At 37.7% G+C, this 17,813-nt stretch overlaps 2 protein-coding genes across 11 annotated transcripts in view; one reads left to right on the top strand and one right to left on the bottom strand.

The window, feature by feature from the left end:
* Positions 1–15,085, top strand: part of Dzip1 (DAZ interacting zinc finger protein 1) — a 64,519-nt gene extending 49,434 nt beyond the window's left edge. For 3 of the 5 annotated variants that reach the window (XM_078016218.1, XM_078016217.1, XM_040281653.2), the window contains 8 exons: positions 2,632–2,792; positions 6,032–6,194; positions 6,489–6,621; positions 7,164–7,217; positions 8,702–8,895; positions 10,029–10,162; positions 12,064–12,238; positions 13,423–14,454. In XM_078016218.1, the coding sequence (XP_077872344.1) occupies positions 2,632–2,792; positions 6,032–6,194; positions 6,489–6,621; positions 7,164–7,217; positions 8,702–8,895; positions 10,029–10,162; positions 12,064–12,238; positions 13,423–13,535 (1,127 nt within the window). In that variant the 3' untranslated portion in view covers positions 13,536–14,454. Of the gene's footprint in view, positions 1–2,631; positions 2,793–6,031; positions 6,195–6,488; positions 6,622–7,163; positions 7,218–8,701; positions 8,896–10,028; positions 10,163–12,063; positions 12,239–13,422 lie in introns of all 5 variants that reach the window. The other 2 variants (XM_078016215.1, XM_021729956.3) reach the window with 1 other exon arrangement.
* Positions 15,086–15,406: 321 nt separating this feature from the next.
* Cldn10 (claudin 10) overlaps positions 15,407–17,813 on the bottom strand; it is a 102,714-nt gene continuing 100,307 nt past the window's right edge. For all 6 annotated transcript variants that reach the window (XM_078016223.1, XM_078016222.1, XM_078016219.1 and 3 more), the window contains one exon: positions 15,407–16,717. In XM_078016223.1, the coding sequence (XP_077872349.1) occupies positions 16,594–16,717 (124 nt within the window). In that variant the 3' untranslated portion in view covers positions 15,407–16,593. The remainder of the gene's footprint in view (positions 16,718–17,813) is intronic.

Below are 17,813 nucleotides of genomic sequence, written 5' to 3'. Positions count from 1 at the left end.
ATAAATTCCTCAGCTTGTGCCATTTTGCAGATAAATGCTAGTAGAGCTAGATTTTGACAGTAGTTTGCAAAAGACGGTATGGCTGTTAGTAAGAGGTAACTCAACACAGGAACATTTCTGTGTACTTGCTTTTTGACAGTTGTGTAGAGGCACATTCAGCTTTGCTGTTTTTTAGGATATTGGAGTGTGAAAACTAGGAGGGATCTTTAAAGGCTATTTCATTTTTCAAAAACTTGAAACACAGGAGGGTCAGAAAGCTGCCCCAGGTTTCTGAATATAGTGAATGGGCTCGAACTAAAATCCAGATGTTCTGCTTTCTGTAGTTTAAAGCAAAGAACAAATAAAGGGAAGTTGGTATGGCTCTGCAAGACTAGCTGGGTGGCCTTTGGGGAAGTCTGATCTGCTTGTGAAAAATAAGAAGTTTGTTGCTAGTTAGTAGATAAAGCCCTTTGCAACTCAGGAATTCTACTTTGCACTATAATTACTTTCTTATCATGAATGATCTGTTGTATGTATGGTGTAACTGATCACATGTATGGGCTGTTGTGCTTTTGCCTGGCCATCTGCTCACATGTGTTTAAATTTTATATGGGAGGAAATGCTGATCTCTGGAAAGTTTTGTCTTGGTCTTGGTGAGCAATATGTGCTTTAACTAACATCTTCACCTCTGTTGTTTTTTTAAGCAATTAATTCTACCTCTAACTTTTTAATTTTTTTTCCCCTTGTCCACTCTACATTCTTTCTCTTGCTCCCATCAGCCAGCCTCAGCCTTGAAAGAATCCCTACCAAGGGCTTCCCAAAGCAGTCACCAATATATAAAGTGGGTTTGAGGACAAAGGGAAAAGTTCATTTACCTTACATCATTGAAATGAACTTGTCATCAGGTTTGAGGGTAACTCCAGACTTTAGCAAATGAATGCAACAACTGATAACAAAGGCTGTTGGGACTTTTAAAATGTGGCTAAGCAGTTATAGACATTGCTTAATTTTTACACAAGACCCACATCCCAGAGTAAACGTGGCCCAGAGCCTCTGTTTAGGACATGTTTCTTCCTTTTTATATCTGAGACACTGGCCAATAAATTATTCTTGCAGTTTGGGTCAGGTTTGTATCTATTTCAGTGACCCCAGTCTCTTTCTAGGTGCCTTTTACTTTAGCCCTTGATGGTTGCAGACTGCAATGACCAACTAGAAGACATAGTCAATAACATTGGCTGCAGCTAAGCTATTTAGATTTTGATGATTGTCCGTCAGTTCCTAGTACAGAAGTGCTTACTTTTTTTTTTTTTTGAAACATTGGTGGTTAGTCAAGCAGCATGAATGTTGAGGATATTAAAATTAAAGATGATTTCTGACTTTTAATCATATGTAATTTTTAATTGCAGTTTAGCAGGTGGAATAGCAAAGTATATAAAAGTGTCTTTGTGCAGGGCTTTTCTTTTTCCCTCCTATTGAATGTACAAATAGTGATTTGTCCAATTTTGCTTTTAATAAAACTTTATCAATTTACCAGAAATTCTTTAGTACTGGAATTGAATGGGTGTCTAGAAAGTATCTTAAACAAAAGGCATTTTGTTCAAGATCTTCTGCAAACTGAGTGCTGTGGTTACCAGTGGAAGAGTGTTTCTCAGGGCTGGACTGTGGCTTTTTTTTTTGGGGGGGGGGGGGGCCTTGTTGGATAAATGCCCCTGCTTGGAGATTTGACTTCAGAATGATAGTATAGTTGACACATTTCTCTCATATCTAGCTTTGGACATTCACATGGGGTCTGAACTGCCAAATGTCATGTCTCCTTAGTTAAGTCTTCAGCCAAGGTCTCCTTAGTCAAGCCTCTGTCCTGCAAAGGTCACACCATTTGTCCCCTTCTCTAAGCTTTTTTGAACTGTCTAGGAGTAAAGGTGGAATAGGATGGACTGGTAGAGCATCTGCTTAGCATGTGCAGGGCCCTGGGTTCAGCCCGAGCACCATGAAAAAAGAAAAAGGAAAGAAAAGTAGAATAGGGAAGGACAAGTGAAGAGAATGTGGTTTGTTGTGGCTTCTTGGTTTTTAATTATGGGTTGTTTGAAACAACAACAACAAAAAATACTTTTCCTAAGACTTTTGTTAGTATCTTTTTTATTTGGGAAAATATTTTGAGAGATATAATAATTATTACATTTTGAAATTTTGTATGAACTTATACTAAATTTGTTACTTTAAAATTTTTGCTGATCTAAAGTAAATTGGGCTTTTTTCTTTATAAGATGATGCATCAATTCTAACTAAACTTTAGAGATTAACTTTTCGGGAAATAGTGAAATAGTTCCAGTGATAAAACATTAAACCTGTAAATAAAAATTTTCTACTGTGCTTCCATTTCTTATATTATTTAGCTTTAATTTGGCTAAGCAATCAAGAGTCTTTAAAGACACTGATGTTTTGAAGCAGACTTAAATTAGTTTTAGGAGGTATAGCATTAAGCATTATTGATATGTTGTACTGCAAGAGTAAAATGTCCAAAAACCTGAGACATCATAAATGCTTACTTGCTGTTTTAAGTGGGTTTTTTTTTTCCATTTCTGCTTGGAGATTGAATGCATTTGTTTAATTCTCTTTTAACTCATTTAAGAAAAAAAAACACCTTTATTTCAGGAAGGGAAAATGAACAGAAATTAAATAACAAGACACATTTAAAGAAAGCTTTGAAGACCAACCCCTCCCTCACGAAGGAGATAAGAACAGTTTTGGAGCAGAGCTTGATGGAGAAACTGGAAACCCTGGGAATTAATGCCGTATGTTCGTCCAATTTGGGAGTACTTACTGGTTTGTTATATTTTGGTTTCTTAGTTAGGAAGAATCAAAGAAAAGAAGGCATGTCAGTTCTGTCCACATTTGGAGGCCAGAGGCTAATACCACCCCGTCTTCCATGGACACCTGGGTAGCATAGCTGTGCCTAATACCTTTACAGATCCTAATCATTTAAACAGAGAAACAAATCTCTGAAACAAGTGACATTATTATCTCAATTTTACAGAAATGTCATTAAGTAACTATTAACATGGTACAACTAGAAAGGAAGACACAAGGGTTTATATAAGGACAATTATGGCCTACATTCTGATATTAACCCCCCAAATCATTGCCTATTAAAAAATCAGCGCTTAGTAAATACTTGCTGGATGGATGGATGAATTGTATTTCATGGTGTTGCCAGATTGAATATTTTCAGTACATCATATATACCTACAAACTCCTTTTGCTTTTCACATTTGTATTGACATACATAAAATGCACATATCTAAACTGAATAACAGGGGACTTATATACCTATATACCTATATATATATATATATATATATATATATATATATATATATGTTCCTACATACACATGGATATACAATGTGTGTATATGCAGAAGTATCAAGGCTATGTTGGCATGTACATAGGCACATAAGTATTTGCATGTGCATTGTGCATGTGTGCTTATTTTATACATGGATTGTGTACACACCATGCATGTAATATGTCTATGTAGATATTTGTATGCAGATGTATGTGTGTGTGCATGGGTGTCTTATAGATATGAATGCATACATATGTGTATATGCATTTGTGTATACATGTATGTGTGCATGTAGATATATATGAAGAAATGTGAATGTATTTATGTTTCATGCTTTTCTATTCATGTGTTTATATTTGGATTTGTATACATGTGGGTATGTGTGTATACATGTGTGTGGTCTGTAACCAGCACTCAGATGAGGAGATTGAACATTTTTAACACTGAAGAAGACCCCCCTTACCTTTTCCTCATCAGTATCACCTCTTACTCTGCGAACCAAGGTGACAGATATTCTGACTTGATTTTGCTTGTTCTTGAATCTCATATAGGCAGAATCCTGTACCATGTAGTATTTTTTATCTTTTACTTATGATTCATATCATATCTCTTGTTTCATATCTCTTGTTTCAGTAGCAGTAGTTTGTTCTTTATTGTGTTGTAGTGTTCTCTTGTATGAATAACTGTCATTTATCTCTTCCTTTGCTAATAGACTTTTAGGTTTCCAGTTTAGACTATTCTTGGCTATTAATTTTTGTACATGTCTTTTGGTGAACATAAGCCATCAAAATATTTCTATTTCTTGGATATATGTCTAGGAATAAAGCTGCTGGGTCAAAGGGTGAGCATATATCTGGTATAATAAGTACTGTCAAATAGTTTTCTAATCCATATTGTCCCTAACCGTGCGCAAGAGCTTGTTTGCTCCACATCTTTCACCCACTCCTAGAACTGTCACTCCATTTCATTTTCATGTAGAATCTTTTAGGTGAGTTTTGACCACACTTAGATGGTGGAATCAAAGACATTCATGGAATTTCTATAGCTCCTATGTGAATTGTTTCTTGAGACAATTTTTCATGTTAGTTGTCTGCATATAGCTTTGGTGTTTTAATTTTAGTTGACACATTTCCTTTCGTCAAAAGATAATTTTAAAAAAATCTGTTTCATCCCTAATGCTTAGAAAGGGCTTTTACTTTGTTTTGTTTTGCTTTTCCTTTATCTGGTATTTAAGAATTAGGTTTGGAAACAGTGATTTGGAAATCTGATTTTATTTCCAGTTGGATCAGTTCTCCCAATGTCATCTGTTGAGTAATCCCTCCTTTCTCCACTTATTTGAAATGACATTTTTACCAAATAGGAAATTTCTTTATATATTTGGATTTGATTTTGGACTTTTAGTTGTTCCTGCCCCCACCTCCCCTTTATTCTTTTGCCAAGACCATTCTGATTTCATGGAGCATCTCTGGCATGTGTTGTAATGTCTTCTGCAGGCCATGACTGCTTCATTAGTCTTATTTCAAAAATTTCATGGCAGTTGTTTCATTTTTCATTCTCCAGGGAAATATCTTCTTTTCCAGACCAACCCCTGTTGGGATTCCGATTTAAATTGCATATTAATTAGGAAGTATTGACACTTGTATAGCGTTAGGTCCTTCTATCCAGCCATAGGTATAGGAAGACAGAGAGATAACATGGTAGAGCTCTGACCACAGACAGTACGGAGAGAAGTGAGGAAGAATTGGTAGGGTTGGTGGAATAACTAAGATCAGAGAAGATCTCACATTGGAGGTTGCACTTAATCTAATGACAGATTTTTCTGTCTTGGGCAAGGGTGAGTGGTGGGGCCACTTCTCAGGATGGGGAAGGATCTAATGCTTTGAAGGAGAAGAGGGGGGATGGAGATGAAGATGGAAGATGTGTGTGTGTAAGACACTGTTATTAAATAAAGAGCCCTTTAACTAGTTTTTTTCTGTTTAGATTACCATCAAATCCAGATTAATTTTCTCAGCTCACCTCTTTAATTATTCTAGTTCCTAACTGAAGCTACCTTTGATGACTTTCTCTTCCCTGTGGGACAGCCTTTAAGCCTTTCACATTGGCATTCAGCCTCCTTTCTGGCCTCCTCACCCAGGCCTTTGTTAGCCTGTGGAGCATGCTTTGATTGTTTTTGCTCCTGCACCAGTCTGCCCCACAAGGTATCCTATCCCCATGTTTACCCATCTGGAAATTCCTCCTAGTTTCTGCTTATTTGACTCCACCCCTCCCTCAGGGCACAGCTCAGCCTCCTCTTCAGCCTTCTCTGTAGCCTTCTCTGGTTGCTGGTTCCTCTTATGGCTTCCCTGGGATTCCTCCTGCCTTGGTGGACTCTTTTATCCTTCTCACATGGCCTTATGTCATTGGCCAACCAGTCATAAACAGTCTACAAAAACCTGACATGCCCAAGTGCAATGGGAGCTGCTTTTGGACAGTGTTACATTTTGGAGGACCCATGGACATGTGCACACATGTGCCCATGCGTGTGTGCATGTACACACACACACACACACACACACACACACACACACACACATGCATGCACACACACACTGTATGTGCAGCTGGAGCCCAGGAAGAATGGACTGAAACATTGATGGCAAAGTAAATGCTGACATACCCAGTGGAATGAGAACATCACAGGATAACAGTTGAATCTTATTCCTTCAGGATATCCGCGGTATTCCGAGTGAGCACTTGAATAGAGTGCTGAAAACCGTGCATTCAGCAAGACATGAGAGAGAAAGACAAATGCCCAACATTCAGGAAATTCGAGAATTCCTTGAACATCAGGTCAGCTGTAAAATTGAGGAGAGAGGATTACTCTTTACAGGTGAGCCTGTTACCAAATGCCTTTTCAAGGCCATATATGGGAGCTTACTTTAACCATCTTCCACAATTCTAAATGGTTTACAAATGCTGGTACTTTACAGGCAACTCTCTTACTATTTGTACTGTTGAGTGCTCTGTCTTTCACATTTAAAAAATAAGCCCTGGAGTCTGGACGCAGACCCCAGAGACAGGCTTGTTTCTTCCCACGGTACCACAGTGTTGCACCATGAAATTTTGCTTTTCACTTACTGATTATAAAGGCCACAGAGACTCATAAATGATACTTCTCTTCCAGATAAGCCCAGTATTTCTCAAATGGAAACCCTTTCAACTGGAGAAGTACCCAAAGCAGTCCAGCTTCCTTCCAAAAACAGAATATTGGTTAGACAAAGACCTGTTTATACTGATAGAACTGCTCCTGTTCCAAAGTGAGTATTTTCAACCCATATATATATATATTTTTTTAATTATTTGCCTTAGGCATCTGGGGCTGCCATAATAGTATGCCATAGATTGGGTGGCTTAAACAACAGAAACTTACTTTCTCCGACTTCTGGCTGAGGAGTGTCAGCATGGTCATGTTTGATCAAGGGCTGTGTGCAAGCCCTGCAGAGTGCTGCCTTCTCTCTGTGTTCGTATGTGGTGGAGAGCAACTTCTGATATCCCTCTTTTAATCAGGGCAGTAAGTCTATCATGGGGCTCCCCTCTACCACCTCATTTAAGCCTAGTTACCCCAAAGTTCCTACCTCCAGATACCACCACACTGAGGATCAGGTGTTCACACGTGAATTTGGTGGGTACAAATGTTGAGTCCCTAACAGTGAATCACATCTGCAATAGTTGCTCTCCTTTGTTGACATAAGTAAAACACAACAAATCACCAATTCCATAGAAATTTGTTGATAATGTAGTATTCACTCACACACTTTATAAATATTTTTCTGCTGGTTTTTTTTTTTTTTTTTTTTAGAATTAAGAAAAATGTCATAGAAGATCCTGTTCCCAGAAAGTCATTGTCTGTTACGTGAGTACGGGGGCCGGTGTGGGGCATTTTAACAACTCTCTTTACTGGACATTCCTTTCATCGTAAATTACTATCTTAGAGTTGGTTAAGCATCGTTGTTCATTTGTGATTCCTTTGTGTATATATATATATATATGTTTGTGGCATATCTTTATCGGTTATTATCTGTGTGAACAGAACTTATCACATCATGGTCTCCGTGATGAGGGGCCACACCTGTCATTCTCATGTATTCCCCCTTCCCCCAGCTAGTGTGGACTAATTTCTTGACAAGTATATTTAAATCTAATGGATAGTATTGGGTTTTAATGGCCAGATCCATTACAGTATAAGTTTCACACATTATTTTCCTGTTCTAGCTCCTTGGGGTCTTGACTATGACCCATATCTTATTTAGTTCTGTAAGGATACTAGGAATCCTTGCTTTATCACCTAACAATTGTGTGCCATGGATTCAGTTGACTACTGTTTTAAGCCTCAGTTTTCTTAAAAAAAAAAAGTTATGTAACATGGCATAATGCTGTCTTTTTCACAGGATAATTTTACAAAATAAAATTGGGGCTGGATACACTGCACACCTGCAATCCCAGCTACTCAGGAGGCCCAGGCAGGAGGGTATTAAGTTTGAGGCCAGCCTGAACAACTTAGTGAGACTGTGTCTCAAAATAAAAATAAAAAGGGCTACAGGTACCACTCAATGTAGAGCACTAGACTAACATCCACAAAGCCCTGGGTTCAAGCCCCAGTACCACAGAAATAAATAATGAAAATAAATAAAAAGAGCATGGCTCAGCACTTGGCCCTGGAGGGTACTCAATAAATTGTAGGTTATATTACTTTGAATTAGACTAATTTTATTGTAATTGAATTTCATCACTATTGCCTTATTCTGGAGATACCTACCGTTGTCATAAATGAGGAATTATACAATAGAGAAAATAATGATTCATCTTTCCAAAGTGTTTTTCATGAATGTAATTCCATGGGATGAGGTTTTTTTCATGACTGAAACAACCTTTACAAGACCGATGTGTTATCTGGAATTTAGGTACTCTATAGATATTCTTTCTTTAAATGAACAAACACTACTCAGAACTTCTATTTCACTTTAAAACTGGGATATTTCAGGTGATAATATAAATGAGATTGTATGTGTAAAAAACAATAATTTTTTAGAGTTTTCTTGTGGGAAATGATTTTCCTTTGCTGAGAAATGTTTTTCTTAGGCATGTAAAAACTAAGACTGTTAAGAATGCACACTTGGGTTTAGAGGAAAAAGGCTGTAACTTCAGTCCATACTGACAACTGTGGCACATGATTGGCAGGTCTGGATCTGGAGTGACCCCCACAGGCTCCTGGGCCTCACCACAGTCTTGTCTGTGGCCATGCGGGGTTAGTTTGTTGTCTCTGGGAGTTTTCTGAGAAGGTTCCTACCACTTTAAAAGGCTCATGGTTTGTAAGTCCTTTGGTTTCGCTTTGTGTAGGACACCTCCCTTCAGTTCAGAGGAAGAGCTGGATGAGGATGACCTCATCCAGGCATACATGTCCCCAGACTTACTTCCCGTGCAGTCCTCTAAAAGCAACAAGACTAGCTATGGAAAGAGCAGCCTCAAAAGTGACACTGACTGGACTGAGGGAAGCGAAATGGAGGACTCTGACATTTCTCCCAAGCCCACAGGTGAGCTTTTATCACCAGAGAACCTTCTGGAAATTATTTAGGACAGTGGTTCCCAGCTGGGGGCACCGAATGCAGGGAGTATGAACTGGGAAAGTTCACTAGGCAAGGCTGGGTCTTGTCTAGAGGTGCTGCCTAAGGAAGGTGGACGCACTTATTGGCCAAGCTATCTTCTAGTTGAAAGAGAGGCAGGAATTGGGGGTACCTGGCTATATTGGTTTCCCAGTGCTCCTATAACAAAGTACCACAACTAGGCAACTTAGACTACAGAAATGTCCTGTGTCACCAATTCTGCAGGCTGCAAACCATAATCAAGGTATTGGCAAGTTCAGCTCCTTATGAGGTAAGGATCTGTTCTAGGCCTCTGTCCTTGGCTTGTAGAAGACCACTTTCTCCCTGTGTCCTCACATCATTGTCACTCATGCGTGCCTCTCTGTCCCAATTTCCCACTTTTATAAGGACAGTGGTCACAAAGACTAGGGCCTACTCTTAGCAACCTCCATCATTTAATTACCTTGCCTCTAAATAAAGTCACACATTCTAAGGTACTAGGGGTGAGGACTTCAACATATGAGTTTGAGGGGACAGAATTCAACCTGTTAATACTGTTCTAATACACTGCACTGCCTTTTGGAGATGGGATGATTTTAAAGAAAGACAAGGTCCCAGTCTGTGTCTGCTGATAACATGCTAAAGAGAAATAATTCTGTTTAATGTAACTTAGGAACTATATATTTTAAATATATTGCTATTATTATTTGTATGTCCTTATAGTTATGTAAACTATAACCGGTGCATTTGAAAGTAACTCATATTGTTTTGGAAGGTACCATTTAAATACTCCATTCACACAGATTACCTCACTGAATTAATGTTTCTGACCATATAATTATTACATGAGTTGGTCCTTGATTAAAATAAAAACTTTTGTAGCTTCTTGCCTGGAGGATCATGACTTTTTTAAAGTATTTTTCTTTACTTTTTAATCCCAAAATATATCAGCTAATTTTATTTTAATAATATGTAATAATGTACAGAGCTTAGACTCTTTCTAAAGTGCTTGTAAGGTTATTTTGAAACTGGAGATAGATACAATTTTTAACGACCTGTCTGACTAATTTCTGTTGTTCCCATAGTAACCGCCATTAAAACACTGACTGAAAAAGTTGAAAAGATGGTTTCACAGCAAAAAAATGTGAATAAGCCAGTTGGTGGGATTAATGTGGCTGAGGCATTTATTGCAAAAGAAGGATTACAAGAAGAACTAAAGGTAAAGTCACTTTTACTTACTAAACATACATTAATTTATCTCGATAAAATATAATTATTAATATAGTAGAGATTAAGATTTTTCACCTCAGTTTTGCATTTGAGAATCAAAGATATTAGGGCTGGGGATGTGGCTCAAGCGGTAGCGCGCTCGCCCAGCATGCATGCTGCCCAAATTTGATCCTCAGCACCACATACAAAGAAAGATGTTGTGTCTGCCGAAAACTAAAAAATAAATATTAAAAAATTCTCTTTATTTTTTTTTTAAATATTTCTTTTTTAGTTTTAGGTGGACACAATATTTTTATTTTTACATTTATGTGGTGCTGAGAATCGAACCCAGTGCCTCATGCATTCTAGGCGAGCACTCTACCACTGGGCCACAACCCCAGCCCCTTAAAAAATTCTCTTTAAAAAAAAAAAAGAATCAAAGATATTGGAGTGATAATCTAAAATCCAAAATCTGAAATGTTTTGAATTATTATTATTTTATTATTATTATTCTAGGGATTGAACCCAGGGGCCCTTTACCACTGAGCCACATCCCCAACCCTTTTTATTTCTTTGGAGACAGGGTCTTGCTAAGTTGCTTAGGGCCTCGCCAAGTTGCTGAGGGTGGCCTCAAACTTGAGATCTTCTTGCTTTAGTATCCCAAATTGCTGGGATTATAGGGAGCCACCACATTTGGCTCAAAGTATTAAACTTTTTGAACTTGACACTCAAAAAGTTTCCGACTTGGGCTGGGGATGTAGCTCAGCAGTGAAGCCTGTGCTTAGCATGCTCAATGTTCAATCTCCAGTATCCCCCGCCAAAAAAGTTTCAGATTTTAGATTGTTTTGGATTTCTGTTTTGGATTTAGATTGTTAGGGATGTTCACACCTGGTAAAGTCTATGCAAATATTTCAAAATCTGAAAACCTATAGAATCTGAAACATTCTGGTGTAAGCAGTTTGGCTAGGGGATATCCAACGTGTAATAATGCATCATATGTTCATCAAAATATCAAAATTCTGTCATGTTTGATGCTTGCAGATATTACATGACTTGGACAAAGAAATGTGAATGGCTAGACTTTGGGGCCTCCATATCCAAGTCTAGGGACTTTTCTCATACCTTTGTGTGACAGGGATAAAATGGGGAGGACATAAAATAGGGACTTTTCAGGGATTAGTCCTTTGTGGAGCTGGAGTCAGTAGAGAGATGCTTCAAAGATGTATGTGAATCTTGAGTCAAGGGTAGGCCCAAGCTCCTCTGCTGCATGAGAGAAGAATGTTTCCAGTTCTAACAGCCTGGATGCCAGAGAGTCTGACTGCAGCTCTCCTGTTATATTTCTGGAAAGCCTGTCTGTGTTACCTGGGTCTTCCAATAGTAGTCATTCTTTTTTAAATTTTTCACTAAAATTAGATTTAATTCCTTCTTCTTGTTCTTCCATGGAATCCAGAGCATTCTGTCAGACTACTTTATTAGTTTGTGTTTCACAAGCTGAAAGTGACAAAAAGCCATATGTCATCAAGAGAGCTAATGTGCCTGCCCTCTTTTGGAAAGGGCAAACTACAAACATGCTCCTTTCAGGGAGTAGCCGTCCCTGCAGGCTCTGTGTGATATGTGCCACCCTGGCCTTTAGAATTTTTTGCCCCCACTGTGGTTTCTAGAATTTTCCAAATTCTTGATTTATAGAGAAGAAAAATGTATTTCCGTGGCATGAAACAAGAAAGATGATTCCCTTAGCTTTCAAAACGCACACTTCCAAATTCAGTTCACTGCCCTACAGAAATCCCAGATTTGGAACCTGTCATTCCCGACCTCTCTTATTCAGTGTCAGCTGCTCAGTCTAAGTTGCTAAATGATTCAGGGGCACCAGCTGTTTCTTGAAGAAACATGAATTGTCTCCACATATTTTAGTGCGCAGATGTGGACGACGATGACTGGGACATATCATCCTTAGAAGAAGAAAATTCCTTGGGGAAGAAAACTGTGAAAGAATGGAAGGAACCTCCACCATTGAAGAATGAATCGAGTTCTACTCAAGTGCCAAGTGCCTGGGTTGCTTCTAAACCTAGGGGATCCAAAACAGAAGGTTTGCTGCTTTCTTCCTCAGTCCTTTTTCTGAAGCTTCATCTTTATAAGTATCTATTTCAGTTATGCTGATATGTCATCAGACAAAAACACTGTTAACATAACCAAGACCTTGATGCTTTATGTCATTTGAATAAGGACTGTGTATAACTTATTGATTTGTATATACTTAGTAATCATTTTTATTTCATATTTTACTTTAAAAAATTTTTAGATTGTAAATGTCTATACAAATATTCTCTTCATGAAGATAGAATTAAATTTTCTGATCATACTCTTGAATGAGACCATTTTTCTGGCAGTCTTCCTATACTCCTGCTTCCTATTAAATATTTTTTAAATTTTCTTTCAAGAAGGTTTTTCCTGTAGTGTTATAGTCAGTGGGATGAACTACAAATGAAATAGTTAGAAATGCTTCCTGGCCACCTGGGCTAGAGCCTGGATAAGTTCAGTAACTTAACTCTCAGTAGATTAAGTTTTTTTAATTAGAAAATGGTGATTTATATTATTTTAGACAGTAGAGGATCTGGCTCATTTTTGCCGTCCATTATACCTCTCATGTTCCCCTCACTATTTTTGTACCCTGGCATATAATTTTTAATTGGTACTGTAGATTCCACTTTTGTACTTAAAGCTTAGCTATTGTAGATTTAACTGCTTAAAGTATTGATGGGACAAATCACTACAATATGCTGATTTTAAATCCTTTGGGAAAACTGGGTGAAATGGTGGTTCCATTCCAGGTTTTCTGAGGAATCTCCATACTGCTTTCCAGATTGGTCGCACTGTTTTGCAGTCCCACCAGCAATGCACGAGTGTACCTTTTCCCCCACATTTCACCAACATTTACCATTATTTGTATTATTGATAATTGCCATCTGACTGGAGTGAGATAAAAAATCTCAGTGTAGTTTTAATTTGCATTTCTTTAATTGCTAGAGATGTTGGAACATTTTTTCCTGTATTTGTTGACCAGTCATATTTCTTTTTCTGTAAAGTGTCTGTTCAGTTCCTTTGTGTGGCTGGATTTTGTAGGAGCCTCTGCATAGCTCATGGAAGCCAGGGGCAGGGGTTCCTGATCATATTCAGACACTGGGTGATAAATGACAGTGTGAAATTACGGACTTTCTCAGGCTTACCAGTGTGCCTGATTAACCACGGGCACCTCCTTTTCTCTTCCCACAGTTCGTCAGGAAAACGAATTGAGCACACTGAAAAGCAGCTTCATAACTATGGCTGACTGGGGTGACCCTTCACGAATGGAGCACATTAAAAAGCAGCTGAGTAACTGTGACTGACTGGAGTGACCCTGCAGATACTTAACTACAGAAGCCAACAGGAGTTCAGCAATGGCTACGGGATTCTCAAGCTCCTGCCTTACAGCGTTTCCCACGATAACTAGGAAGCCAGTTCAGAGGATGAGGTTCTCTTTAATGGCACTTGGTACAGTATTGAGAAACAAATTGTCCACAGTATTCGGAAGCATATAAAGGTGTTTGACTTCTTAAGAATAATATGTCACTGAAGTCATAAAGTGTTTTCTTTAGAATGGTACTCTAGTGTTAAGTGTATTTTTTTCAACTAATTTTTAAGAGAAAATTTTTCAGCTTCTCACAGGTTTTGGTTTGAATTATTACCGCGTTTTAATATATTTTAGGTTTATTGTCACATTGAAAGTGTTTATATTATAAACTTCTCTTAGTATCTTTAAAATTGAATTAGTAGAATCTACAAAATATTGAGTTAGATGGGTTATTTTTCATATAGAAGTTTAGAAAAACATAGCCAGGCCCATGTTAAATACATTTTCCTAAATTACTTGGATCATATTCTGCCTTGAGCCACTGTAAGCATGTTGCTACCAGTTATTTTCTGCAGATAATCTTTATCTTGGATATTTTACAAATGAAATGTAGCTATTTTAAACACCAGTTAATTTATCAGAATATGGAAAGATTTTGTCATAGCTGAATCATAGTTGTATGTAGTTTTTTGTTTGCCTTTTTAGTTTTTTTTAATAGCCAACCCATATTATAAAATACCTCAAAACTGATTGTTATATTCTTGAACAATGACATTGTCAAGGTTCAGACTTTTTTGCATTTTTTTATGCTCATGGTACTGTCTGTACCCCCCAAAAGTAACATTTTAACTTGAATCATTTGTTGGGTTTTGGATCTTTTTGTCTATCTTTCCAGTAAAGCCCTTTGCACACCATTGTGACTGTGGTGACTGCGACTGATTCTTAAAAACAATTCCAGACTTAAATTTATCTTTTGAGAGGGACTTACTAAGGGAGAAGCTTGCCCTGATAGCTATGCCACATAACATCCTAACCTTTGAAAAACATTTCTTCCTTCCCCAGGGAAAGTAAAAAAACTTGTACCCATTTCAAACCTGTAACAAATTCCTGCAACTTCCTATAGGGAGCATTTTATGCAAATATACTGACTTTTCATGGATGTTTCTAAAAGCTGTCATGAAATAGGAATCATATTTTCATGCAGTAGAACAGAAATAAGCAGCTTGCAAAAATATTGTGCCTGAGCTAGTCCCTGGGTCCCCTGGTCACCCAGTCATTGCTTCAGCAGGTATTTATTGAGATACTGGGTTTTGGTTTTAACATGCATCAGAATGTTCTTTAGAAGAACTCTAGAGATGAGACCATTGTCATCGTCCTCATCCTAAAGATGTGAGAAGCAGGTACCTGCCAAAGACCATATGACAAGAGCCTCTTTAAACCAATCCTCTGCTCCAAATTGTCTGCCAGAGCAGCGAAACAGACTTTTCCCAAGTAAACCCAACATTTACCATGTGTTTGTGTCATAAAAGCCAATCCTTTAACTCATCTATTTAGTTGTATCATTTTCTTTTACCAAATTTGTCCTGTTCCTTTTTCCTTGAACCTGTTACCTTGTAGTGTCATTCGCTGGTGCCCAGCTAACGCACTTCTGGTTACTAAGAGGACTTCTCTGTCCCCTGCCCTCCCTAAATTCTTCAGTACTATCTAAACATTATCTTTACCAGCTCAAATTTCCATTAAAAAACATGTGTTTTAAGTGCACACCCACACAGCCCTGTCCGCACACTGGCCTGAAACATCTAATTTATTGCCTTTATGTCTTTCAGTTAATTAGTATCTCTGGAAAAAAATAATTAAGTACTCACATGGTATGGAATTTTTTATTTTTATTAACAAACTGTCACTTGCTTTTCTTTCCATTGAGCACTTCCAAACACTTGATTTTCAAGACTTTCATATGTCAGGAAAATATGTTCATTCAACTACTGTTAGGATTCATATTGTACAGTTTCTCAGAAATATAATAAGTTATCAGTTCTTATCCACAGCTTGAAAGTGTATATTTTACCCTAGAATGTCCTAGTTCAAAGCCCTGGTTCTGTCATCATGGCAAGTTAAACTCTGCTTTAATTCTCTTTCCTGTAAATGCAGGATAATGGAAATACATGTCTGTAAGGGTGGCTGTAAGGGTGACTGGTTTAGGATGTGTGAGTTGTGAGTTGATTGTGATAACCAGGGCATCATGGGCATGTTCTGGATAGGGCTGGACCTAGGAATAAGTCTGTTCAGAAATCACTGGAGCACCTTACATGTCACAAAAAATGGTGAGTCTCTCAATTACCCTGCTTGTACCATAAACAGCACCTGGAGACACAGGGAAGCTCAGCGCACCAGTTCTAAGTGAGACAGGTACCACTGGGGACCTGGGACTTCCTTACTGGCTCCAGAGTCAACCACAAACAGTGTCACTAGCTCAGCTCATGCTGATGCCCTGCTTTCTGGGTCAGAGAAGCCTAAGTAGTTGCTTATTATGGATGTGCCACATAAAGGGCAGTGGCACCCTGGCCTCATTAACCCTTCCTTAAGCCATCATAATGAATGACAGTAGTGACAGATGGGTGTCAGAAAGAAGAAGTTGACTCTATGCAGCAACCCATAACATGCCTATATAACTTGGATTCCTTTTAAGGAGCTGCCTCAGATTGTCCCCATACTGTTTACAAGAAACCATTCCTTGAATGCCTTCTGTTTAGTTATATGAATGAAATAAGGAATGGGGTCAGAACTTATTGAATGCCTGAAAAAGCTATATGACAAATACTACTTGCATCTTTGGTATTAAATGCTTTTCATGTTCTCTAAAGGTATAAAATGTACAAATCCTGTAAATAACCTTTTTATTTTTTTTAGAAAGCCACAACAGAAATGATTAGTATATAACTATGCAAGAACATTTACATCCACACAATCAACAAATTCTTCAAATTCAGGATCATTTTGTGAACAGTCCACTTTATAACAAACTCAAGGTACAGCTTGCCAGCAGGGCTCTTTCAGACGTAAGCATTTTTATCAAACTGTTTTGAAGGGTTTGTGGTTTTAAAATCTCCTTCTCCTCCGTGATACTTTGTCCGAGAAGACATGACAGATGTGGCCCCATTGTATGTATATCCCATTCTGAAAGGCAAAACACAGGTCTGTAGAGTGTGTTCTTACACGTAGGGCAAACAAAAATCGGATGAAACTGTTTCCAGTAAGTTTAAGGCTTCCTCTTTCTTGTTAGCCTTCTTCCCTCCTCTGGCCTTGGAATAGTTCACTGAAGTTACCTTTTTTTTTTTTAGTTCACTGTGGTTTCTAAGTAGCGTGCAGGACAAAGAATCTCTGCAAAAGAAGCTCATGACTTATTCATCTGTTTGGATATTGTTTTTTTTTTTAATTAGTTTTTAGTCTAGTTCCCATTTCCTATTAGATTAAATATTTTTAGGAAAATCACATGTTTTTATTTTATTTATATATTTTATTTACATTTATTTTATTTATATATTTTAAATCCATCTTAGTAGTTTAATTTTTCCTGTAATTTTTATTGGTGCACTATAGTTGTACATAATCATGAGCTCTGTTGTTGCATATTTGTACATGTACACAGTGTAAGAATATAATTTGGTCAATATCTCTCCACAGCACTCCCCACCCCCCCACTCCCACTCCCTGATCCCTTTTGATTTTCATGAGATTGTACGACCATCTTTCTTTTCCTTTTTCCTCTCTAGTTTCTGCATATGAGAGAAAACATGACTCTTGACCTTCTGAGTTTGACTTATTTCACTTAACATGATAGTCTCAAGTTTCATCCATTTTCCTGCAAATGATATAATTTCATTTTTCTTTATGGCTGAATAAAACTCCATTGTGTATATACGCCATATTTTATTTATTCATACACTCACTGATGGACACGCAGGCTGGTGTCATAGTTTGGCTATTATGAATTGTGCTGCTGTACACAGGGTTATGCATGTATCACTGTAATATGAGCACTTTAATTCTTCAGGATAAATACCGGTTATTTTAAAAAAAAAAAAAAACTTGTCTGGAACCTGGGAGACTTCATAGTGAAGTCTTCAACAATTCCTGCCTATATAAAAACTTTTGAGGAGGCTGATATGAAGATCATGCCCTTGTATTTAGGATCTTATTCCCGATATAGCATTGGAATATAACAATGATGAACTCTTTGTTTTAATTTTGTTTTTATTTATATAAGGACACA

This window comes from Ictidomys tridecemlineatus, chromosome 6 (assembly GCF_052094955.1).
Source record: "Ictidomys tridecemlineatus isolate mIctTri1 chromosome 6, mIctTri1.hap1, whole genome shotgun sequence".
NCBI lineage: Eukaryota > Metazoa > Chordata > Mammalia > Rodentia > Sciuridae > Ictidomys > Ictidomys tridecemlineatus.
The sequence above is the reverse complement of the archived record's forward strand: the minus strand, read 5'-3'. Positions and strand labels throughout refer to the sequence as shown.